This window comes from Lolium rigidum, chromosome 1 (assembly GCF_022539505.1).
Source record: "Lolium rigidum isolate FL_2022 chromosome 1, APGP_CSIRO_Lrig_0.1, whole genome shotgun sequence".
Lineage (NCBI taxonomy): Eukaryota > Viridiplantae > Streptophyta > Magnoliopsida > Poales > Poaceae > Lolium > Lolium rigidum.
This window is the reverse complement of record NC_061508.1, coordinates 52,112,308-52,138,321: the sequence shown is the minus strand read 5'-3', so window position 1 is coordinate 52,138,321 and position 26,014 is coordinate 52,112,308. Positions and strand designations below refer to the sequence as shown.

Genomic DNA, 26,014 nt, shown 5'->3' with positions numbered 1-26,014 from the left:
TCAGTCTAGATAGAATTGTAGTTGTTATTCGCTGGTATAGTCTTCTGTAAGCACCACACCAGCTTTCAAATATTAGAAATTTTCACATTAATTTAATCAAACTAAAAATTATCATAGCAAAGTTCTTGAGATTCACTAGCATAGGTAAATTAGACATGCACACACCAAGGAAATCTACGTTGATTGCATCTGCAATAATCAAGAAAGGGAAAATAATAGTATGACAAGAGTCACATATGAGTTAATTGGATGATATGCTATTATGTCGAAAGACAAAACACGTGGAGTTGCACGCGTGGCAGTGGCAACAATAACAGCAGCGGTGGCCTCAACAACATCCTTGAGGACATCACTCGGCATGGTGATACATAGTTGATGAAGGAGAATATGAGAAGTTGTGCTGAGACACTCCCCAAAACCCTCATCGACTATCTTCAGGATACAAGAGGCGAGGTTCCAGAGGTTGCTGTCCTGGACGGCCGTGCACACAGTAAACAGGATTAGCCGAAAGCATCACAACTAGAAAGAACAATGATGGTAGAGCGAGAGCACGAACATGCAGATTGACGATGACATGGACACCCATATTATAGTCAAGGAGTTCAAAGACGTCCTATTACACATAGGGTGGGACCGGCCGACGACTCAGAATAGGATTACAAAATAAACTCACCTCATAAACTTGGATTACAAGATAAGAATGCAGGTACCCAAAATACCGGAAGACTAGTTTGTTACCGATTATGATTCATACCTCTAAACCGATTTGTAACTCTAACCGTAGGTCACCTATATAAGGTGGGGTAGGGATCACCCAATTAGTGCATCACAACCTTACAACTTTACGGCTGCACACAATCTCTACCATCCTCGGAAATCTCTCTTGGGCGCAACCACTATATACAATCATTAAAACAGTTTAAGCATTATAGTGCGTTCTTAGAAGTCGAGACATCATGCTGTGTGATGGAAAGCATACCTCCGATGTATTTTGTAGCTCGGTGGATAGCAATCTGCAACGACACTTAGGCTTTGCACCACAACACATTGAATGTGAAGCAAATTAGGTGTTGGTGATCGAGTGCTACCACGTCTCTTATAAACTGCATCGTATGGTATTTGTTGGATGTGTCCACAAAATTGTACAACAATTAGACAATGCAATTTATTTGAATTTTATTTAAAAAATCAGGAATACTCTGGCAATACAACCTTTTGCAACTTTTTTCTCATAAGTCCGATAAATAAGAAAATCAATACAACTGCTAACTAAGCCTAAAACGATTTTCTTCTCAAGGAGAACAAAATATGGGTGCCAGACAAAATCACTTGGACAATGATCAACACCGACAAGTCTTTGAGAAACGGCAACTTCTGGAGTTTTCTTAATTTGTTCATTCACTTGGCGGCTAATCTGCACCATGGAAAAAACAAATTGTGAAGGAGGGGAACAATAGTTAATTAGGAACAAATTTTCTATATGGTCCAAATGTTATTTTGTAGTACATGTCTAGTGGGTTAAATATTTAGTAGGAGGACTATTATTTACCTTTGGATTAATCATGCTTCCCCTTTACATTGTACTTGCACATCTTTTTCTTGGCACAGTTGATCAAGATGTCAGCAGAATCAATACCTAGAGAAGAGACAATGCATGGTATGTGAATACCTCATGTATTCGTACCAAGAACCCAAAAACGAAAGAGAAACTTGTAAATTACCAGCAAGATACGCTCCATGGACATAGCCGTTGTACTTTTCGCTGGTATGCTCACCGGTGAAGTACACCCGCCCAACAGGAGCCTGAATTAATTACGTATACCATAGAAACAGGAAATTATGTTACGTCAATGGAATTCAGAGGGCAACCTATTTAAAATCCAAGATGGATGTATTTGTACCCGGATGAGGTCGTATTCGTAGCGGTTGACGCCAATGGGCCAGTTGGAGAAGGTGCCCTTGAAGAACCTGTTGGACCACCACCTGGGCACGAGGATCTCCGTGGCGTCCGGCACATTCTCACCGGGGAACATCTTCCTGAGCACCTCCACCGCCTCCGCCATGGTCTCGCTGTCAGGCTGCTGCTCGATCCTCCTCGACTCATCGTCGGTGACCGTCACCAGCAGCACGTTGGACCCCGGGTACTGCTTCTCGAACTGTTGCCACACCGGGTAGTACCCTCTCCTCTCGCTGGCGTGGAGAAAGAACTCCGTGCCGGGCCCCTCCGGCCAGAACCTCTTGGGGAACTTGAGGAAGATCTTGGTGTACACGCTCATGTCGAACTGGTAGATGGACACAATCTTCCAAGAAGGCAGCTTCGGCTTGAACCGTATGAGGTCGGTCTGCAGGACGCCGAGGCTGGCGGAGACGACGACGTAGTCCGCCCGGTACACCTTGCCGTCCTCCGTCCTGACCGCGACGCCGCTCGGGAAGTAGGTTATTTCGCGCACCACCGTGTTTAGCTTGAGCCTTGGGTCGACGATGGCGCCGGACTTGCGGTCGGTCCTGAGGTATTGCCCAGCGACGTGGTACACAACCGACTCGTAGCCGCGCTGGTCGGCCACGAAGTAGACGTCGTCGCCGAAGTTGTCGAATGTCGGGAGAGGCTGCGTGTTCTGCAAGCTCGTCACGCGTGGTGGCTCCGCGAACTCGAAATCGTGCTCGAAGTAGTCCACCACCATGTCCACTGGCGTCGATGGACCGCTAGGCATACTGCAGTAGGTACGAATTACAATTACATGACAATGAAATATAAAAAGAAATGCAAGTGTGTACGCTACCCATGGAAACATATTGGAGGAGTAAACTGAGGTACTCCCTCCAATCTCTTTCAATCTCTTTTAGTACTAACTAGGAAATGTGCCCGTGCGTTGCACAGGGGAAAAAACACAAACGCTCTAGAAAATCATCCGTATTAACATGTTCTCTCTTTGACACCACACTTAGATTTTTCTTGGAACAAAGGTGGTTGATTTAAAAAAAATCGATCACTTTGTATTCTATCTACTCCCTCCGATATTGTCCTGATTCGGTGGGAGTAATCTTTATACATCAATGTTTTTTTATCAACTATGTTGTTTTAAATATAATCATTTTATTTTATTTTTATTAATGATTTACATAATAAAGTATGAACTTATGAAGGTTGAAAGAATCACCTAATGCCAAAATTTTAAAATAATACATCAGAGATATATATGACACATATATGAAGATTAAGTAAAGAAGTCTTTACTGTTTCCGGTAGTGTCGTAGTTGTGGAGCACATACGCGAGCATTGCGGACAGACCGATAGAGAGTTTCGGGCAGCGGAGCAGTGTTGCGGACGGAGAGTTCCGGTTGGCAGAAGAGCTACACGTCGTGACGGCGACAACGTTGAGCTGGGGCGGATCCTGCGGCGTGAGTCGCGTAGCAATGTGGACTTGGGAAGGAACTTCGGGCTAGGCAACTTCACTCTCGTTGTTTTCGATTTGTGATTTCGATCAATGCCTCAATGGATTCAAGACCTTTTTATAGGGCGCCTAGCAGCGAAAAGTGTATTTGATACATGAGCACCAGTGCTCCTGATTTTTTAAAATCATATTTTTTTGGATTTCAAAAAAAATGAAATTAAATACCCACACACATATAAATATTTTGAAGGTATGGTAGAAATTTTAGAGGAAATTATGTTATATTTTAAGCTATACAAAAAAGATAAATTTCTGACAAATATATACATCTATACGTAGCCACAAATTTGTTTTTTTTTCCTGTAGCTCAAAATACTATGCAATTTCCACCGAAACTTTGCATAAATATTTAGAACATGTGTATATATTCATGGAATAAATATGATAATTTTTTGAAATGCAAAAATACAGTTTTTAAATATTTTAAAAACTGAGAGCACTGGTGCTCATGAGCACCAAATTTGCTTCCGCCTAGCAGAGCTTGTGTAGGAGTCAGAGCAACCTTGTTCGCAAAAGAATATGACTGTCCTATCCTATGCTTCCGTTTATCTGTCGCCGAGCAGAGTTCGTATAAGAGTCGGGGCAGAATTTTACTCGAGTATGCTTTTTTAGGTTTGCGATTTGCGACGGGCCGCAGCGATAGTACTTGTGTGTGAATGAAGGAAATGAGTGCACGGATCAACACTTCTACGATGACATCATGCTGATGTCATGGTGACGTATTGCGTACAGATACGTGAGCTAGGACAGTGTCAGGCCTCGCCGTGGGGGTTGGGATAGCTCCGCGCTCGCCCAACCTCTTGACGCCTCCGGCCGATGGCCTAGCGTAGCCCCTCCTTCGCTGGCCTCACCATGCATGGGAGCTGGGACAGTGCCAAGCCGGCGTCTCGACAGTCTCACTGCGCTCGTCCGACCGCTTGACGCCTCCGGCCTTTGGCGAAGCTCGTGGGGATGGCCAGCACAGCCCCTGCCTCTGTTCACCCGGCTCGCCATCCACTCGACGTCTCTAGCCAATGGCGAAGTTTTTCCTTGCCGATGCTGGTGAGAAGGTCTGCGCCAACGCCGTCCTAGGTCATCAGGTCCTTACGGGAGGAACATGCCTCCGTGGGATTCCAGTAGTGGCCCGAGCGCCTCTCAAGCGGTTGTTTATCTAGCCGAAAAGCTTGACGAGGTTTTGGCACTCCATCGACAACGTCCATGAACCCGACTTCGGCCAGCCACCTAGACATGTGTCCCTGTCTCCCTGAACGACAACAGATCGGATTCAGATGGCATGAGAGAGGTGGATTCTTGTAAACAGATTGCAGGTGTTGCGATTGACACCTGTCCGCCATTGGGGTTGAACCACTTGAAGTCTACCGTCGTCCCATGGTCAGTTGAGCTCGTGGCGCCGAATTGCTGCACCGCCCTGTTTGGAGGGACCATTACGAACGGCTCCAGCTCCTCCATCTTGATTAAAGCACGGCTGTAACACTACTGCCCAGCCAGGATGTCTCCTGAAACGCGTCCCAGCGTGTCATCTACCATGTCATTCACCGGCGCCCACAAGTTGCTCGCATCCTCGACGACATTGGCATCTCGCCGCGACGCCGCCCCTCCTTATTAATTTTTGAAATTCTCTCCTCCTTTACAAATCATGGCCGCCCGCGGAGCCCATGATCTATCTGGTGCAAGTGCCAGGGTTGGCCTCTTGGTCCCGACGGGTTTTCTTTCGTGGCGTTCCTCTAGTCCTCCTTCCGCCGGCATGGTCAGCGACTTGACGTTGGTGTCGTAAAGCGTTGTCCGCTATACCGCTGCAGAAATCCTCCGTGACCCACGTTGTACTGTGTTGGCCGATGCCCGCCTGCGGCATGGCCTGCCCTGCTTGACAAAAGGAGGTCCGGAGACACGGACTATGGCGGCGAGGCGAGAATCGAGAGCAGGCCTTCATGAGTGCCTTCGTGCGGCTTGACTTTTGGTGTGATCGTGCGGCTTTATTGGAGCCCGGGATAGATGATTTCGTGATGAATTCGGTTTGCAATACCTACTCTCCGGCCCAAGCGGACGTACAATTGGACTTTGCAAGCTAGTCGTGCGCGTTTAGCTAGGCTACCCCTTTCTGAAACAGATCATCCAAAACAGATCGGATATCGTATCTTGCACGGATTCTACGCGACCGATGAAACGAAAATTTCACGGACCATCCAAGAAACAACGGACGAAGACGGACCAAACCACGGAAACGTTATTTTCTTTATTATTAGGTATAGATTGACTTGGATTTAGTTAAAGTTGTACTAAATTCGAGTCAATTAAAAGAGATTGAAAGGAGTAGATGATTTTTTTACGAATTCATTGGTTGAGGTAGATGAATTGATAAAGTATGTTCCAGCAGTTTTATATTTCATGCATTGTATATTTATTATGTTGTAGTACCACCTCACTTTTTTTTCATTTATTGTTTTGCCATGCCACCAAAACAAAAGTTCTGGCATACTTATGAACAAAGGAGTATTAGACACGTTCAAAAAGCTTGGCTACCTTGGCTTTTGGTTCAAAGTATTACTATAGTACTTCGTTCAAGGCTGTTCTTTTGTTCTCCGGTGGGGTAGCTATCATATAATACTAGCATTTCACTGATCTTGTTTGATCTCACTTTAATCATCCCGCTCTATCTCGGTAACGAAAATATAGAGGTGGCAGGGACGTACATGTGGAAATAATATTGAACAAATTCAAAAGGAGTGCGAAATTGTATGTTGCACTCTGTCGTTCACGTTTCTAACTATGCTCCTGGACATAGTAGTGGTCCTTATTTGCTAACATTCACTATATATGTGTACGTGAAGATCTGTTAATTATGGTAAATGTACTGATGTGCTTTGTAACGCAATCTCTCTGCTAGGCATTATAAGGACACAGAACTTCTCTAAATTCTTGGAGATTATAAGATGTATATCATTCTTATCGAAATAGGTTTCGTCCCGCTTTATAGATAAAGTTAACCATCATAGTCCCCTCTCCCCTAATTTATGTTTTCTTGTTCCCCCTCTCTTCTCTCATGCATATTATTTGTGAATGCTGTAATAAATGAGGATAAGCTATGATTTTCTTGGTCCTAATGAATTGACCATCTGGCCTTAGACTATTTTGTGTGAATCATACTCCATTATTAGGTAATGTGCTGGTGTAGATAGGATTACGAGTGAAAGGTGAGCATCAACCAGTCGCCTATCGCTAGTAAATATCGCAGGACAATCCAATTAATATTTCCTCCTTGCTCACCGTGAGATTTATTTTAACCATTAATTATTGTCAATAAATTATTAGTTATAAGCAACAAAGAATATATCATCAGTGGACAACGCACAGGACAAGGCAACAACAGTACTCCACGCCAATTAGATACCGAGCACTCCTATATGTGTGTCAGAGTGTCGGATGGGAATCATACTAGATTAACTCGTACTACTCTAGGTTTACTAGTCTTTCCCGTATCACTAGGTCGCCAATTTAAGCTATATAATGCAAAAATTATATTATTAGAAAATAGAACATCTAAACTTTCTAATGATATAATTTTTATAACATATAACTAATACTAACTTGATTAAATTTACGATCTAGGGGTACGTGCACGCCTAATAAACTGTGAGAGAGGGAGTACGTTAATTAGCTTATGGCTTTAGTTATAATAATGTCACAGTATCGAGATCCGCGTGCATAAAGCCCGAGGGTCACCTCGGCATCCACCGGCTGAGCTATACTAGCACTGGACCCTTGAGTATGGCGAAGGAGTATGGCCGAGATTGGCCAAGATCATGGTACTTACATAAGGCAAGGTTCATTGACTAAACCCCAAAAGAATCTACCAGATCTCATGCATGGTTTCCTGTAGTGTAGCTAGCTAGTTTAGTGAGAGTGGAAGGTTGTGAGATTCGAAGTGTATGCGTACTGGTCATTGAGGCGTTGCATAGCCATGACGGACATGTCCTGCTGGCCGCTGTGGTGCAAGGTGCCGGCGAGCTTGCTGCCGCTCTCTCCCACCTCCTCCATTCTCTTGATAATCTTGTCGACAAGTTTCTCCTCGTAGAGACCGCCGCTGGATCCACAAAACAAACAAGGTATACACAGGATCATCCAAGGAAAATATATATTCTACTTGTACCTTAATGCACATAAGCAAAGGAGTTAATTAAAAGCAAGCAACTGATCTATATATGTTGACGAAACAAGATGTCAAAAAGGGCTACTACTATATGATAAGACTTATACACACTCTTGCTTGTAGATGTTGCTGGCGAGGTGGTCGAAGTCGGAGCGGAAGGTGCGGAGGTTGAGGCCTCCGGTGCCGTTGGCCATGGTCCAGATGGGGTTCATCTCGTCGCCGTTCACTCCCTCCACCCAGTTGGCTCCCATCTCTACGTTCACCCCGGCGAACTTGGTCTTGTGGATGCGGCCGCCGATGCGGTCAGTCGCCTCCAGGATTAGGAGATCGGTTATCCCGGCCTCCGACAGCCTCTTCCCAGCCGAGATCCCTGCAAAACATATACACGTTAAGAACGAGAAGCATCCGTCTCCTTGAGCGCAGAGAGCCATGCATATATATGCATGTAGTGTACCTAGCAAGGCTCTTACCCGACATGCCGGCGCCGACGATGATGACCTTGGGACCGGCGGCGGTGGCCAGAGAGGCATATTGTGCTACAGCAACGACGAGCACCAGAACTATGACTGTGAAGGGCTTCATCTCTCTCTTTCTCTCTCTCAGCATGTGTTGAACCATAGAGGTCTAACGGGGAGTTTATATGAGCACTAATAAGGACACACGGTGCAAGATGCTACGGGTGCCTTTTGAATTATGGTATTAATATTATTGTATGCTTCCCGTGTATCTTGTGCAGTGTGCTGTACTCGGGTCGATGGGAATTCCTTTCCCATGTGTTTGTTTACTTTTTTTTTTTGCGAATACCATGTGCTTGTTTACGTCGAGTCGGTCATTGCTTTATCTAAACCATGTCGTCGGTTCTAGCTAGCTATCTAGTTAAGATATTCTTTGCTGATCGACGTGTGATGAGTACGCGCACTCTGCCCACCAACCATTGTGTTTGGTGATGGAATAACATGGCAACAAGCTACTACTCGACCAACGGGACTCCCCTCTCCCTCGTCGCTCCCGCGGGCGACATGAGAGGCCCCCCCGCTGCCGCCCGGATGGCGCCGTCGGCCAAAGGCCGGCTGTGGGCGGCGGCGGGGCCCCTCCCCTCTCGCGTGGTGTGCTCGGCGCGGGCCGAAATCACCGGGCCTGGGGGTCGCGCGGGCTGGAGCGAGGCGGCGCAGTTGCTGCGGAGACGGCGTGGCGGCCAGCCGCGGCGGTCGTGGCGGTTCCTGGTGACGGCGGCCGTCGCGGTTCCCCGGATCGGTGGTTTGGCGGGCCCGATCTGGGCCCGCATGGGCCGGCTCGGGCGGCGCGTGGCATCGGTTGGCCCTAGTCGGCGTCGGTGGTGGTGGCTGGTTGGTGGTGCTTTTGGGGGCCGGTTACTCCCAAGCTTTGGGACCGGTTGCTCCCAAGCTGTGCTTCCCGGCGTGGTGCCGGATCTCCCCCGGGCTCCTGGTGCCTCCCAGCTAGATGGTCTGGGCTGGCCCACTTTACCGGCCGGCGTGGTGCTGGGCGGTGGGTGGCTGCCCTTGGTGTGCTTGCCACTGGTGGTCGGTGGTGTGCTCTCTGGTGGTTGCCCGGGTTGTCTACCTCTGTGCTCGGTCATCATCCTCAGCGGGGTGCCGTTGGGGCTGGCTGGTGCCGTGGTTTTGCAGTGGCGACCATGGTGGCGACTTGCTCCCCACGTGGGGGAGCCGTCGGTGCCGAGTGTTGAGCCTCTTCTGTCTTACCATCAGCTTTAGAGGCGCTGCTCCCTCTGTACTGGTGTGCCCCTTGGTTCTGCTGTTGGCAGACATGGGTGCGGTCTCGCTCTACCAAGGCGAGCCGTGGCAGTGGTGGTGGTGGTTTCTCCATGCTGGTTGCTAGGCTCTTGCGTTGGGTTCTTGTCGGAGCTCTATGGCGTGGCTGGCGCGGGTGGTCTTCGCTCGTGCTCTCGGCTTGCCCACCCTTCGAGTATATCGGACCTAGGTGGGGTTGGGGTTGCTCTCGGTGGTGCTATGCCTTTCGACTACGGCGGTGACCCCCACGTGCGGTGAGGGTGCTCCGTGCGCGAGTGCTCTTTGGTGTGTCTCTGCTCTGTGATGCCCTTCGACTCCAGCTGGTAGGCACACAGGCGTCGTGGCGTCGTCTCGGCCGCGCGCCCCCCTTCGGCCACGCCCCCGACACATGTGGTGTCAGCGCGCCGGGTGGTCTCGGATGCGCGTTGCCTTTCGATTACGTCGACGGTGCAGTGCCGTAGCCGGGTCTCGGCTGACCATTGCCGTTCGATTACCCCGGGATGCCTCAAGCTGTGATGTCCCTCTTGCTGCCGTGTCGCTGGCTCTTCCTTGTGATCGTTGTGCTTGTGCCGGGATGGGTTTTCTCATCGGTCAACCATCTCCAAGATTTCTCGGAGTGACCTCCTTGTCTTTCTTGCTTCTGTGTGTTGTTGGGTGAGTTCTTTTCCTCTTTCTTTCTCTTCTCTTGTATTCCCTGTAAAACTCCGATTCACTTGAACCCTATCTTGTAGAGGCCGAAAAGCCTCATAGGTAACTTTGAATGAAATATATTCAGGTGGGGACCCGTTCCCCCCGTTGAAAATTCAAAAAAAAAAAGCTACTACTCGTGTGCGAGTATAGCGCACACAGTTTGACTTTGACCACCGGCAAACCCTGCAACTAATCTGATAGTAGTAACAAGTAAATTTTGGGAGCACCATGTTTGGATGTAGATGTTTATCATGAGAATTCGGTATTGGTATTTATTGGAAACTTATTGGGCAACAGTTTCCTATTAATTTCAAAGTATTAAACATGATGACAACTACTACTACCCATGTGAAATTCAAACATGATAAACACAATGTGTATACGTCCTGGCACGTCTAGTTAGTTTGGCTAACGATCAGCTTCACATGTTCTTATATTATAGGGTTAATTATTGGTTTGTCACTAGAGCCCGCGCAACACTCAATTTTGCCACTAGAGCAGAATGGTGCTCGATTTTGTCACCGCTTCGGGCGCAGCTGCTCTGTCGAGGCGTGGCCTGACTTCAAACGTTTCCGTCTCGTGCCGTTACTGAAAGTGGGGCCGGATCTTACAGGTAGGACCGCGCAATGACAAATAAGGTGAAGACCGAACTACCCCTGCTCCCGCCACACAGCCACACACCGTTCTGCTCCTCTCGGCATGACCCGCGTGCCTGCCGGCACCACCTGCGCAGCCGCGTGGCCGTCCCGCGTGGACACCTGCTCCACCGCCTCCAGCAGCACCTGCTCTGCCCCCACCGTCTTGCGACGTAGTCGCTCGTTCCACCATTGCGCCCTCCACCTGCTCGACGAAATGGCTAGCGGCGGCGACGACCTTGGCGAGGCAGGCGTCGGGCCGGAGACCCGCCGCGTCCACGACTGGGTTCCCAAGGGGTAAGCCTTGTTCCAAGTGGGCTTTCTTGTGCAGTGCAACGGTCGATTTGACACGGAGTGCTCATTGCGTTTGATTTTGCTTTTGGTGTGCTCATTGCCTCTCTGTTTTTGGTTGGTTAGGATGGAATTGCGGTTTGCTTTCTTGGTGAACATTAGAAGGGAGCGATTCATAGTGGATGCAAAGGATCAAAAGAAATTCCAAGGAGGGTTTGATTATCGGTTGCCAATGGATTGTAATTTGAGTTTTAGACAATTTGGGGAGGTAATTTGCGGCCCATATCCTAGGGGTTTGCATGATGAAGTGGAATTCAAATACTATGATGGGGCAAGTGATTGGGTGAAAGTTAGTAATGATGGAGAGCTCTCTACCATGTTTGCTAAGCATAAGGAGAAAGAGCAATTTCATGTGAGGCTGCAAAATGATGTGGTTGTGCCGGCAGTTGGACCTTCTCGGACAGATTCATGTTGCCGTAATGGCAGCTCTAGCCAGAACAATTCAGTTAGGGGAGCTTTAGTTAGTGCACGGCGACATGGTGGCTTGTCAAACATGGGCACCGGAAGTAGGGTCCCAAGAGAAGTGGAGCCTGAATACCTAGATGATGAAGAGAGGCTATATTCTGATGTTGTGCAGAATTTACGACGGTCATGTCGGGCTAAAAACCGAGATGAGGCTGACACTGACACTTTTGTGATTGATGATGAGGAGGGTGAGGACGAAGACCTTCTAGCTATTGAATGGGACCCTGCAAACCCTCAGATGGAAGAAGGTTCCATCTTTGCATCCATGAGTGAGTGTAGAAATGCACTTGTGACATACTGCATCAAGGCAGAGCGTACATTTGAAGTTGACAACATCGACAAAGTACGTTACAAAGTGCACTGTCCGGCTGAAGATTGTCCATGGAGGATGCACGGGTCTAAAATGCGAAATAGCACGAATGTTCAGGTCAAAGTGAACCCTTTTAGGCACACATGCCTGGAATCAACCCTGAGGAAGGAAACAATCACTAGAGCCAAGTCAAGATGGGTGGCCGAAGAAGTAAAACGGTGGGTGAAAAAAGACCATCAAGTGGGTACAAAGGAGTTCAGAAGAAGCTCAAAGAAAAGTTCAAGATAGAGGTACCATACATGAGGGTTTTCAATAGGAAACAACATGCTATGGATTCTATTTATGGTAATTGGCAGGAAAGTTTTAAATTGTTGTATTCATTTAAGGGTGAAGTGGAGAAGACCAGCCCTGGTAGTATTGTAGATATTGACCACCACACTGTGGAGTACACATTGAGGGGAATGAGAATGACCAAGGAATGCTTTAGAAGGGTTTTTGTCTGCTTTGAGGCTTGTCGCCGGGTCTTTTTGGAAGGCTGCATGCCCTATTTGGCTATTGATGCTACTTTTCTCACAGGGAGGTTTAAAGGACAGTTAGTAGCAGCTTGTGCAGTTGATGGAAACAATTTTGTATTTCCAGTTGCTTATGGTGTGCTGGAGGCAGCGTCTGAGGAGAGATGGACTTGGTTTTTGCAGAATCTGCGCCGGGCTATTGCACATCCCAATGGGTTGGTAATTCATACAAATGCTTGCAAGGGTTTAGAAGTAGCCGTGGACAATGTGTTCCCTGCTTTGGAGGGAAAACAACAATGGGACATAGTGGACCCTGGTTTTAAGCTTTGCCCTCCAGTTCTGAAGAGAGCAGCATGTAGACCGAGGAAAAGTAGAATAAGACCTTGCAGCGAAGGAGCTGGACTTGGACTGAGGAGACGTAAGTGCACAAGGTGTGGTGGGTCTGGTCATTTCGCTAAGTATTGTGATAACGCAGTAGATCCAGCGTTTGGAGAGTGTTTTGGTGCTCCAATTGAGGATGCAATGGAGGCTACAAGTGATGATCCAACTGAGGCTCCAAATGATGAGAAAATTGATGATCAAAATGAGGATCCAGTGGAGGCTACAAGTGATGATCCAACCGAGGCTCCAAATGATGAGCAAATTGATGATCCAATTGAGGCTTCAAATGATGAGCCACAAAATGATCAAAATGATGATCCAATTGATGATCCAATTGATGAGCAAACTGATGAGCAAATTGAGGCTACAAATGTTGGTGTCCAACCTTCTGTGGTTGTGAGTTCTACTTGGTATGTAAATCTTTCCAATACTAGTGTACATTTATCAGTTGACACAATCTTACCGCACTGCCCTTTGTTTTGTACAGCTCTGTTGTAGGTTCGAACAAAGTTGTGGCAGTGAGCTCTGAGGTAGTTACGGTGCCGACAACCAGGAGGAGAAGAAAAGAAGCAATGAGCACAAGGATCACAAGGAGCAAAGTGGTGGAAACAAGCACAAGGATCATAAGGAGCAAAGTGGTGGCAAGAAGCACAAGGACCAAAAAGAAGCCGCAACGCTTTGTAGATGATTGGGTGGGAACCAACTAAAGTTCATGAATAATGTTGTATTTGTGTTGAATGAATAATGTTTGAATGATGTTGGAATGATTAGAGTACATGTTAGAACTATGTTTGAATGATGTTGGAATCATGAGATTACATTGTTTGAGGAACTCATGTCAAAATGTGCTAAAAAGAGCTCGAAAGGTAGGGTAAATAGCCTCATTTCTAAGCAAGTTTTTTTTTTGTTGAGAAAAAGCAAGTTTTTTTTGATCTTGTCTAAATTGGCCAAATAAGTTTACTACACATCTATTCCATGTAAGAAGACTATGTGAGAAGGTTTTCAATTTTTTCAATTTTTTTGAATTTTTAATGCTCATTCGAAGTTTGGTCAATCCTAACTTTGACCATCATTTTAGAAAGTTTGAAACATGGAATTGAAAAACTAAGCCTGGATCCTTCTTATTCACTCCAAAATGAAGCTTTGGTGAGGTTTTTGAAACTTTTCATGTTCCAAACCCTAAACCTCTTGTCTTCACCCTCGATCTCGTACGCCAGTGTTTGAGATATCACATTAGACACATGGTTTTTTTGTTGGACAGTATGTAGACCATGTTTATCAACTAGAATCGATAGTATATGACATAAGAAGACTATGTGAGAAGGTTTTTCCATATTTTTTTTGATTTTTTTTGAATTTTTATGCTCATTTTAAGTTTGGTCAAACCTAACTTTGACCGTCATTTTAGCAAGTTTGGAACATGGAATTGAAAAACTAAGCCTGTATGGTGACCCTGCATACCACTGCATGTTGTAGTATGTCAGTCGTTGACATAACATGTGCGAAGTACCAATCCGCAAATATTATATCCCTCAGAGTAGTATAACAGAAGCATATATGGTCTTTAACTCATTCAGATAATATTACAAACCATATATATACATCATCTAGGAGCTCCTCCTGGGTCCATAGAGGTTTACTCCTAGGTTCGAGATGAACCCTACTTAACTTACACCATATATGTCTTAACAAGTTTAACATTATTTGACTCGAGCAGCTAAATACTATAGAGTTCGTGCTGCTCGATTACTACTACTACTCTCGTGGATCAAGCTTGTTCTCCTTCTGGCTCCCCGGTTCCGTACACTATCAGGTAGTCAACCCCCTCTACTCCTCCAGAGAGGTCTGGTTCTTCATAGCAGATCCCATCTGCTCCGTCTGGTCCTTTGTTGGCCTCCTCAAGGTGATTCAGACAATCTAAGCAGGGGATTATAAGAGGTATGAGTACGAGCGTACTCAACAAGTTCATTGTAGGAAAGAGGTGTTTTTTTTGTTTTTTAGGAAAGAGGTGTTTAATGCACTAGATACGGCATTAGACCAGAAAGTCTAATACCAATGCAGGTTTTCATAATCATTTCTTCAAAAGGTTGCTTTTATTCAGAAGAATTATGTCCGTCAGCCTTCACCGGTTTACTAGAAATTCATGGAGTTCCTTTCCGGCAGCGTTCGTAGTTGAAAATCCCGGAACAAGGAATGACAGGTCACGATTCATTACACTCTGCAGAGGTGTATTGCTTTACCCATAAGAGATCTTAACCTTGGTGTCAACCGGGCAGCTTTCCCGTCCACACTTCCGTGGTGTGAGGCCCGGTATAAGGTCCTAGTCAAATTGTATTCCTTCGCGACCTCGCACACCCACCCTTTGTTGCAATTCCGACCTTGGTTCCTCGCCGGTCAGCGTATCCATTCGATACCATCCGACCTCGACTACTATCAGGTTTCGCGACCTCGATACCTTCGCCGGTCGTTGCAACCCATCATAAACTGCATTACCATGGGGAATTAGGATGGGATCCCCACCCACCGGTTGTTATCTCGAGATACAACTGCTACGGTAAGCGCATCCGTTGATGTACGAGAGGAAGGAACACACTTGACTACTCCGTCCCACTCTAGATCTTATGGTTAACACGGTTGTTACGGCACAAGAATCACTGGACGACATTGGTTGTTAATCCTAGATGGATACAAACCCTTGCAATGGAACCTCCACCATACTCATACCATGGTTCCACTGCCCACCACATAGTCATATTCATAGTTATGAAATTAGTATCTTTACTTTTCATGCAAGAGTTATAAGTATAGTACTTTGCAAGTAATTTGGTAAAAATACTCAAAGTAACATGAGCAAGCGATGAACTTGCCTGGCGACTGGAATGTAGTGCAGTTGGATTGTTTGGACTGACCCTGGTCCTCTATTTCTGAAAGATAACATCATTGTCAGATAAGGGCAATGGTTAAAGATTCAAAGATGCATGCTTTCGACTTTTAGGTTTTGGTTCCCCCCTTCTCGATGCTTTGTTATTTAATGTCGGAGGTGTCAAGTAAGAACAATTTCAAAATTACTCCTTAAGAGTGAAAATATTAACTTGGATTGTTTCCAAGTTTTGTTTAAGTCCAAAATAATTTATGGACTTATTTAATCATTAAAAATATGAGTTTATTTTTAATGATCTTTTATTCATTCCTTTTTCTTTGAACTTATCAATGGTTCAAATTTATTTGTCTCAAAAATTCCATCTCATATTTTATTATCATAGAGAATAAAATTTTAAGTTGGTTACATATTTTTCTCTATTTTTTAGAGCTATATTCTATTTTTTATATTAATTCAAAGTTTCTGTTTTTATGTAATTTGGGAAATACCCAAAATGCCCTCGGGCCACCCTGTCAGGGTGAAACCCGAATGGGTTGGGCTCAACCCATTCGGCCTGGCTCGACCCGCTCGGTCGCTTCTCACTTCTCCCCATGCCTCCTCATCTAACCCTAGCCTCCTCGCTCCCGCGACGCCGTGGTCGCCACCGTTGTCGCCGCTTTATTCCGGCCGCCACCAGCTGCCTCCGCCGCCGTCATGGGGCGCGTTAAACGCGTCTTGCAATGGCGCATCAAACAGTCCGCGTCGATCTGACGGATTCGCCTCCATCTGCTCGTCCTCGACCCTTCTGTGGCGCCTAGGGTTTCGGCCGCCAATGTCGCTGCACGCCGGCGGTGCTCAAGGCTTGCCTTGGTGCTGACTAGGGACGTGCCGTGCGGTGCTGGGTGCTGCGGCGCTTGCCGTGGCATGGCTTGGCCTGGCCTAGCGCCTCCGTGCGTCTGGCGTGTGCCGCCGTGGCTGCCATGGCTGTGCTCATCGTTAGCTCGCCTAGGTGTGTGCTCCTCTTTTTCTCGCTTGCCTATTCTACCTCCTCTCCTTCCTATGGATGCCTTGGCATCCATGGTTCTGTGTTGCTGCTATTGTATGTGTGCTGCTGTTGTATGTGTGCTGCTGCTATGCTGTTGCTCCTGTGGCTATGCCTATGCTGCTGCTTTGCGTGTGCTGCTGCTCCTTCCATGCTCTAGCCTATGATGCACCACTCTACTTGCTGTTTATGGTTTTGTGAATCTCCTAGTTGCTACTGGGCTGCTTACGCATGTATAACCTATCTGCAGCTACTCCTATGCTTATGCTCATGCTATTGCTACTGATGTGACACTCATGCACTTGTTCATGAGCATGTTGTGATGCTCATGGCTTGCCATGTTGCTCCAGTTGTTGCTGCTGTTACTGGATGATCATGTGTATTCACAGATCTTTCCCTGGATTAATTTCTTTGAGTAATCCTTGCTTGTGCAAGGACCAGTGCTACTTGTGTGATGCTTATTGAGCTCTGGCTCATGGTAGGTCTCTGCTTGGCTTAGCTGTTGTCTATATGCATCAATTTCTTGGTGATATGATTCTGGATACAATTATAAAATTGTTTATACAATTTCTGTGATGCAATTGTTATTTATCTGTGGCTATTTCAGTAACTGGTTGATGTACTGATGCTAGGCTTGACTCTAGCAAGCCCTAGCATGCTCTAGCAAGCTCTAATGATCATGTGATCATCAGCTGCTTGTTAGTTGCTTGCTATATTGTCTGTGCCTGACTGATGCTTATCTTTGTGCATGTGTGGCTCTATAACTTGTGCTGGTGCATGCTGTTGCTTGATAAAGCATCTACTAATGCTTGCAGTGATCCTCTGGATCATTTGCAGGTGTCTATGTCACTGGTTGCTTGTGTATTTCATTTATCTGTACAGTTTGGCTTGATTAATGGATAAATGAGATGAACTGCTTATGCAGTAGTGATTCTTTTAACTGATTTGCTTGAGCTAGAGGGATGCCAACAATTTTTGGGAACCCTAGCTCACTTTGAACCCATATGGGTGGTGATATTATTGCTTGGCTAAATTATTTTGTGGTTGAAGTGACCCTGATAGTAACTAGTTGCTGTTCTAGGGTAGCTCCCCTCTCTGTGGCTTGCTGTGCTATGACAAGTGATTGTTGAGTGTTTCCTTTTTTGGGTTGCCAGTAGCTTTTCATGTTGAAAATCAAATAGACACTAATTTGTCTATATGTCTGATGGTTAAATGAACCAATTAGTTGCTAGGTGAGTTTGGCTAGGCTAGTGGTGGATCAAATCCCTTGCTGGATCCTTTGGTTTGCTGTAGTGGTGATACACTTGGCTTTATTAACCAATCTTTCCTGGGATTAAACTCTACTGGCTTTTCCCATATTTTGCCAGCAACAAGTGGTTCATCACCAAATGATGATGATCACTGGATAATCGTACCCACTGGCTTGTGTGTGTGTGTGATGCACATGCTTATATATGAGCAAAACCATTGCTTGCTCATGGATTCATGTATACCTCACTCCAGCTCCTAGAAATTGTGTTGGTGTAGAGGTTTTTGCTTCTGTTTGATGAGTTGGTGCTTGCCCTGCTCCTCCTAGCTGGTTGGTGCTTGGATTAATTCACCATTTCTTGCTCAACAGCAAGCAGTTCTTGGTGGAACTGTTTCTGGATGGTTTTTGGTGGATTGATGTTATTCCTGTTCTAACTGTTCTTGCTGTTCTTACCCTGAGAAGATGATGTCGATGAGCAGCTAGAGTTTGGATGCTGAAAAGTTTATATACTCCTCCTCTGATCACTTCTTGGTCGACAGCGGTGTGATGTGTGTGTGGTGACTCTTCCTTGTGTGAGTGTGCTGGTGAGCATGCATGCTTCCTAGTGAGCTGCTTATACTTGTCATGTTGGTACTTGTGAAATGTGGATCAGCTCGGCAGGGTTGCTGTTATCCTTCCCATTTCTCTTTTCTTGACTATCTTGCCAAGTGGCTGGCTTTGCCACTTGGCTTAATTGTTATTTCTGTTTTCTATTTGTGAATGCAGGGATCAAGAAGATAATACAGGATCTCTCCATCTCATGTTGATCAAGAAGTTCATGAAGATTATGTAGTGTAGTTTAGCTAGTTCCTATTCTTTGTAATTGTCCTTTTCTTTTTCATTTATCCAATTTCTGAAATGTGTGTTGTGATATTTAATTCATATGAATATTGTAAAGACAATGTAAATTGTATGTGATGATCAATAAAGCTCAAATTTCTCTAATGAGCTTTTCATATATATTTGTATTCTTTTATATTCATAATTTTCCAATTTATAATATTGTTATATGATTTATTCTTTATTTGTATTATAATTTGACTTAATGAGGTTTGAGTTTGAATGTCAAACTCAACTTGTTTCAATTTAATCATGCAACTTAAGACAAGATATGAAATGTTCCCCTCTCTTCTCGAAACCCTAAGTTCAGAAAGGATAAGGTCCAAGTTTATCGCACTCTCGAAACCCTAACCCTATCTGGTGTCGAGAGAGAAACTTGTCCCCTCTAAGATGTAGTTTGCAATAAAGCGCGAAATTTCCCCAGATTTTATGATGCAATGCACATCCCTTTCTAAAATCTACCCCGCAATCGTCTTGAATCCTGGGATATCATAGCCTTTCCCCCTTAAAGAAAACTTCGTCCCGAAGTTGTGGTTGGTAATACCTGAATAGCTCCGGATATGCCTTCCTTAAATCTTCCTCTTTCTCCCAGGTTGCTTCCCTCTCGGGATGGTGTTTCCACTATATTTTGCAATACTTGATTGCTCTGTTTCGAAGTTGCTTCCAGTTCTCCTCCAGAATCTTGGCTGGCTTCTCAATGTAAGTCAAATCTGGCTGAAGATCTAGGTCTTCATGTGATACTGGCTCATCTGGTGTCTTTAAACATCTCCGAAGTTGTGACACATGGAATACATTGTGTACTTGGGCTAACTTCCCCGGTAGTTCCAATTCAAAGGCTAACCGTCGGTTTTGACTCAATATCTTGAAAGGTCCGATGTATCTCGGACTGAGTTTTCCCTTCACTCAGAATCTCTGAAGACCTTTCATCGGACTAACCTTTAGGTATACCATGTCTCCAATTTTTGGTTTCCATGTCCTTCTCTTCTGATCTGCGTAGCTTTTCTGTCGGCTTTGAGCTATTTTGAGTCTATCCCTAATCACATCAATAATCTGATGTTTCTCCGTCACATAGTCTGGGTTAAGCTCTTTGCTTGATCCTGCCTCATACCAACATATAGGTGATCTACACTTCCTTCGATACAAGGCTTCAAATGGTGCCATCCTGATGTTGCTTTGATAGCGATTGTTGTAAGAAAACTCTGCTAAAGGTAAGCGTTCTTCCCATGATCCTTCGAAATCTAAAGCACAAGCCCTGAACATGTCCTCCAGTATCTGTTTTGTCCTCTCGGTCTGTCCTCCCGACTGTGGGTGATATGCGGTGCTATAGTCTAACTTGGATCCTAAAGCTTCATGTAGTTGTTTCGAGAAAGCATATGTGAACACAGATCCTCGATCTGACACTATCTTCTTGGAAACTCCGTGTTTACTCACAATCTCTTTGATATAGAGATCTATAAGCTTTTCACATGTATCCTTCTGATTCACTGCTAGAAAATGTGCACTCTTTGTCAACCGGTCCAGGATTACCCATATCATATCCTTCTTTTTATTTGTCATGGGTAGTCCGGTCATGAAATCCATACCTATCTCTTCCCACTTCCACTCCGGAATTGGTAAAGGTTGTAGTGGTCCTGCGGGACTTTGATGTTCAGCTTTTACTCTCTGACAAGTATGACATTCTGCCACATACTGAGAAATTTCCCGCTTCATGTTATTCCACCAAAACAACTCCTTTAAGTCCATGTTCATCTTCGTACTTCCAGGATGAATTGAATAGGGTGTTTCATGAGCTTATTTCAGGATTACTTCATTGATTTTAGCGATGTCCGGAACACAAATCCTCTTTTGAAACCATAGTGATCCAGACTCGCCTAGGTTAAACTCGGATGGTCTTCCTTCATTAATCCTCCTTATTTCTTCCATGATGAATGGATCTTCCAATTGACCCATTATGATCTCATTCTTCAAGTTTATGTTCAATTCTTCCGCAACTTGTAGTGCTGATAGTCCCTCACGAGCTTCTTTCTCCCAAAGTTGTATCTGTGCTTGGCTTATTTCCTTCTTCAGCTCCATTGGTAGCTCTTGTTCAACTCCTCTGGTACTCTTTCGACTTAAGGCATCGGTTACAACATTAGCCTTTCCCGGTGTATAGTTGATAGTCAAGTCAAAAAGGTCAAGAAGTATTTTGAGGCTCTTGTGATCTGTATAAAGCTCACACTTGGCTCCATAAAGGAAATGCCTCCAACTCTTTAGTGCAAATACAACTGCTGCTAACTCTAAATCATGTGTAGGATAGTTGACTTCATGAGGTCTTAGTTGCCTTGATCCATAAGATATCACTTTCCGATCTTGCATGAGTACACATCCCAATCCATGTTTGGATGCATCACAATACACTGTGTAATCCTTGCCAGCTTCTAGTACTGCTAACACAGGTGATGTGGTTAATTTCTCCTTCAGAGTCTGAAAACTATGCTCACACTCATCTGACCACACAAATGGTGCATTCTTCCTTAACATCTTGGTCATTGGTCCCTCTATCTTGGAGAATCCTTCAATGAATCTCCGGTAGTATCCTGCCATTCCTAAGAATCCTCTTATTTTCTTGACATTCTTTGGTGCTTCCCACTCCAAAACTGCTGCTACTTTGCTTGGATTTACGACGATTCCATCCTTGCTAATCACATGTCCAAGAAATTCTACTTGATCTCGCCAATATTCACACTTGCTGAATTTGGCATAGAGCTGATGTTATCTTAGTGTTTGTAACACTATATCCTGAGATGCTTTGCATGTTCAGCCTTATCCTTGGAATATATCAAGATATCATCGATAAATACGATGACGAACTTGTCAAGATAGGGAATGAATATCTTGTTCATGAGGTTCATGAATATTGCTGGGGCATTTGTCAACCCAAAAGGTACTACTAAATACTCATGATGTCCATACCTTGAAACAAAGGCAGTTTTCAGAACATCTTCCTTCTTGATCTTTATCTGGTGATAACCCGATCTCAGATCTATTTTAGAGAAGACTCCTGCTCCTCTGACTTGATCAAACAAATCTTGGATCCTGGGTAATGGATATTTGTTCGTGATAGTAACATTGTTAAGATTTCTGTCATCTCCGCACATTCTACGACCTCCATCTCTTTTGTCCACAAATATGACTGGTGTCGAGGGTACTCCTCGCCATTGTAACATCCCAACCTTGTGTTTATAAATAAATGAGTGTTCATGAGCATTGCATGCATATAGTTTGAACTTGAGCCAAATTTGCATCTCCATTTTCTATTATGCAAATCCTTCTCTAATTATTTGTCTCAAATTACTCTCAAGATTATATAAAATGAGTCACATGGTTTTGTTGTTTTCAATAAAACCCATGTGTGTGTTTATTGTTTTCTGGAAAAATTTGAGTTCAAACAAAATTCAACACAGATTTGAAATTTGAAATTTGAAAAGAGAAACAAAAACTAAAAAAAAAGAAAAGGGAAAAAAAATAGAGAGAGCCCCTCTCTTCTCTCTCATGGGCGCAGCCCATCTCCCTCTCTCTTTCTTTTCTCCCTGGCTCGGCCCAAGTCGGCCCAGCAACCACCCACCACCGGCCCAACCACCCCGCAGGGGGTTATTTGCAAAACGGCCATCGTCTTCAACCCCACGATGGGGGAAGCGACTGCGTGTCGCCGCGGACGCCGTCGCCGGCGCCAAGATGCGCGCCGCCGCCCCCGGCGACCTATAAAATCCCCTCTGCCGCGCCCTGGAGCCCTAGCCCCGCATTTCCCCCTCTCCCGCGCTCTCCCGAGCCCCACGCAACCCTAACCCTAGCCTACTGCCGACGGTCGGCCGCCGTCGATTCGCCGCCGGTGAGGCCCCCCGGCCGTCGCCGACCCCTCCACGAGCTTCGCGGTGAGCTGCTGCTCCTCCTCATCCCCTCGGCTCGCCCCCTCTCGCCCTCTAGCTCCGGCCGCGACGGGCACCTGCCCCGGCCGCCGCCGCTCACCGTCGCCGGCCACGCTCCGGCCACCATTTGGCAGCGGCGCCGCCACCAAATGGTCGGCCGCGTCGAGCAGCCTCGTTTCCCCCTCACGCGCGATCCAATTTCGGCCCGAATCGCCCGATTGCAAGCCGGCCAGAGCTCACTGGGAGCCATGGCGCCGCTGACGTCATCATGACGTCAGCGTGACGTCATAAATTAGTTTTCCCCATTTTCTGTTTTTCCAGTAACTAATTTCGTAATTTCGGTAAATAGAAATAATATGACATGTGGACCCCATCTGTCAGGATTTTAATAATTTCATAAATATTTTAGAAAAGAATAAAATTATGACATGTGGGTCCAACTTTATTATTATTTATATAATTTTACGAAATTGATTTAAAATGAATTAAATTTTGGAAATTCATAAGTAATTCATTTTAAATCAGAAAAATATAAAATTATATATCAAAATGATCAGAAAAACAAATCCTAGTTGTTTATCCATGTTTCATACATCTTTGAACCAATTAAATATGAGCCTTAGTAGAAACCCTAATTTGACCCCTCTCATATGTCGGGGTTCGAAGCCGAACCCCTTTAATTTCCGTCGATGCACCTAGGGTTACCCAAACCCCTTAATATGACATGTCATCATATTGTATGTGCATTGCGTTGTTCCTTGTCTTGATTGTGCTCTTCCTTTCCGGTATTTGGTTCTTCTCGATAGGGACCGAACGCGAGCCTGAGATCAACGCCCCCGAAGAGCAGCACCAGAACAACGAGGGACAAGGCAAGCCCTAACCTGGTTCATATATGGTTTCGAAATGCTTTACTTCTGGTTCTTACATATTGCATCCGCTTCAAATATGTTTTATCGGCAGTTGTAGATATCCTATGTGTGCACCATCTATCCTTGTAGCCTAAAGTTCCTGATCCACCGCTCCCAGCAAAACTAGGATGAGCTTGATCGCATCGCTAGGGCCTTGTATATGATATGCTTAGCCATGCTTAGCTGTTGAAGTCTGATCCATCCGATTGATGAATCAGAGCTACGAATGAACCTAGTTTGTCAGGATGACGTGGTAAGATCAGAGATGATGTTAATAAACATGCTAAAGGCTTGGATGGGCCGCCACATGGGTATGTGGTGATTTGACTCGTTCTCGCCGATACTAGGACCTGAGTTCTCGCCTTCGGAACCAAGACTGAGCGTACAGCCACACGGGGCCCATGGGAACCCCTTGGCCCGAACTTAACTAGCTTACCCATGAGTCAATTAGTTTGCGAGTTCCATTTGCCATACGCATGGGGGAAAGGTGGAAAAGGTTTTCAAAGTGCATCATACAGGGCGTGGCTAGGGTGAAGGATGCTGAAGGCATTGAACTGGATCCCCTGCGCATAATGACCGGGACCGCCTCGGAGAGTGGCTACCTACGATGACGGAGCTCCCTAGTTAGTTTGACTCATGGAATAGGCGAAGTAAGGGAAAGGTTTTGGTCGACCACCCTCTCGCCAGACACACCAAGGAAGTGTGTTAATCTATAGTGGCATTAAGAGTCGGTCGGCGCGTGTGGGTAAAGTTGTACACCCCTGCAGGGTAAATCTTTTCGAAAGCCGTGTCCACGGTTATGGACGACTTGGTGATGGATTCACGTGATCATAGACAACTTGAACTTAATCGTAAAACTTGATGTCAATGTGTGATAAGGATCCCCTCTCAGGGTGTCGAGGGGGTGATCCTAGGTGATAGGTTCAGGTAATGATGAAGATTCGGTGGATTCAACATGATGATCTTAGAGCTAGAGTTGATATCGCTCTCTTACCTCTTTTTAAAATGGTCTGATTAGACGAGCTTCTGCTCCCTCCTGTTTACAAAGGAAAACCGGCTTTCCGCAAAATAAGCTCCACATAAAGCCTCGCATAACCGCTTTGCTAACGAGGTTGTACTAAGTCTTGCTGAGTCCCTGTACTCAGCCTTGCATGCTTTGTTTCGAGACGAAGTCCTTCCAACGGATGGTGGCTTCTACCTTGACGTCGACGAGTAGTTTGGAGTTCCTCGGGCGGCAGCTCGAGACTTATGGGCTGGGACGTCGCCTTATGTTATGGCCTCTTAGGCCCTTTGCAGTCTTGTTATCTAGATAACATAATTTGCTTTCCGTTGCTTGTTGTATTGTGGTCAGTGACCTCTGCGTGTAATAAATTTGGATCTTAACTCTGCTAAGAGTTGTAATATATTTCTTTTCAGTCGTAGAGTCACTGTTGTGTTACTGAATCTCACCCTGTAGGCCCTAGAGATCTAGGTTAGGCTTATGCCAGATGTGATATCTGGGTTTGTCTAGCCCTGACCTCCGGGGTGCCGACAGGTTTTGGTATCAGAGCAGGACTGCCTATAGGAAACCCTTTCGACTGGTCGATGTTGAGTCTAGTAGTTGTGAAAACTACTTGAAACCTAAAAGTATTTGCAAAAGCATCTGAATAGGATTCTTTTTACTCCTTATCTGGTGTCACTCTAATGCTGAGTCATCTTACCTTGTTTCGATTGAAAAAGGTTTTATCTCCACCCTGTTATTTCCAAACTTATAGGATCTACGGGCTTGGGTTGTTTTCTCTAAAAGTACTCCGTACTTGGTTGCTTAACTCAGTGTTCCTAAAGTTACATCAGTTGATCGGAATCTTGCTCCTTTCATTCAGTGAATGTTATCATTTCGTTGAATCCTTTCCAAGAAATTTGTTTCTCATGATCTTTTTACTTTGTGGGTTCCACATAATTCTGTTCTAGGCTTCAAGGTTTTATTCTTACCTTGGATGCCTCCTTTCTTTTTTTAATTTTCTTGAATAATACTTCTGAAGCTAGGTATGGCTTCTTGAAAGTTACCGTGTGATTACTACCTCGCAGTGTCCTCCGTGTCACTCAGATAGTAGTTACCCCTTCAATTGTGTTTTCCCCTTGGACTTGAACCGAAGGTCCCGGATTGTGCTCGGTTCTCTTAGTGTGAATCTAAGTACATGATGCTGGCCTTTAACCCAAGATCCATTCCGTTGATCCCTCCTCTTGTCGTGCTCGTCTGACCCATGTCTCTGCTGATGAGGCTGAAGAGGATCCAAGCGTCCTAATGGGTACGCTCTATATAAACTCAATCCTAGCTACAGTTCTGTTTGATTCCGGAGCATCGCATACATTCATATCTCAAGAGTTTGCACAAAAGCATGATATACCTTTCGAGACAATGCCCTCTGCTCTAGAGATCACAACTCCTGGTTCTCATTGGCAAACTATCTGGATTACCC

General features: G+C 45.4%; 1 protein-coding gene across 1 annotated transcript; it reads right to left on the bottom strand.

The window, feature by feature from the left end:
- Positions 1–1,330: 1,330 nt before the first annotated feature.
- LOC124672926 (polyamine oxidase 1-like) lies at positions 1,331–8,181 on the bottom strand. The gene is made up of 7 exons (XM_047209083.1): positions 8,070–8,181; positions 7,711–7,969; positions 7,387–7,533; positions 1,902–2,712; positions 1,722–1,803; positions 1,550–1,636; positions 1,331–1,414 (listed from the first exon to the last, which is right to left on the bottom strand). Exons 1-6 carry the CDS (start codon positions 8,179–8,181, stop codon positions 1,557–1,559), a joined length of 1,491 nt encoding a protein of 496 aa, XP_047065039.1. The 3' UTR covers positions 1,331–1,414; positions 1,550–1,556.
- Positions 8,182–26,014: the final 17,833 nt, after the last annotated feature.

Coding starts and splice junctions, on each gene's coding strand:
- LOC124672926 (XM_047209083.1), bottom strand. CDS start 8,181: ATGAAGCCCTTCACAGTCATAGTTCTGGTGCTCGTCGTTGCTGTAGCA. Junction 7,970..8,069: donor CGTCGGCGCCGGCATGTCGG/GTAAGAGCCTTG, acceptor TATGTTTTGCAG/GGATCTCGGCTGGGAAGAGG. Junction 2,713..7,386: donor ATGCAACGCCTCAATGACCA/GTACGCATACAC, acceptor TACCTACTGCAG/TATGCCTAGCGGTCCATCGA.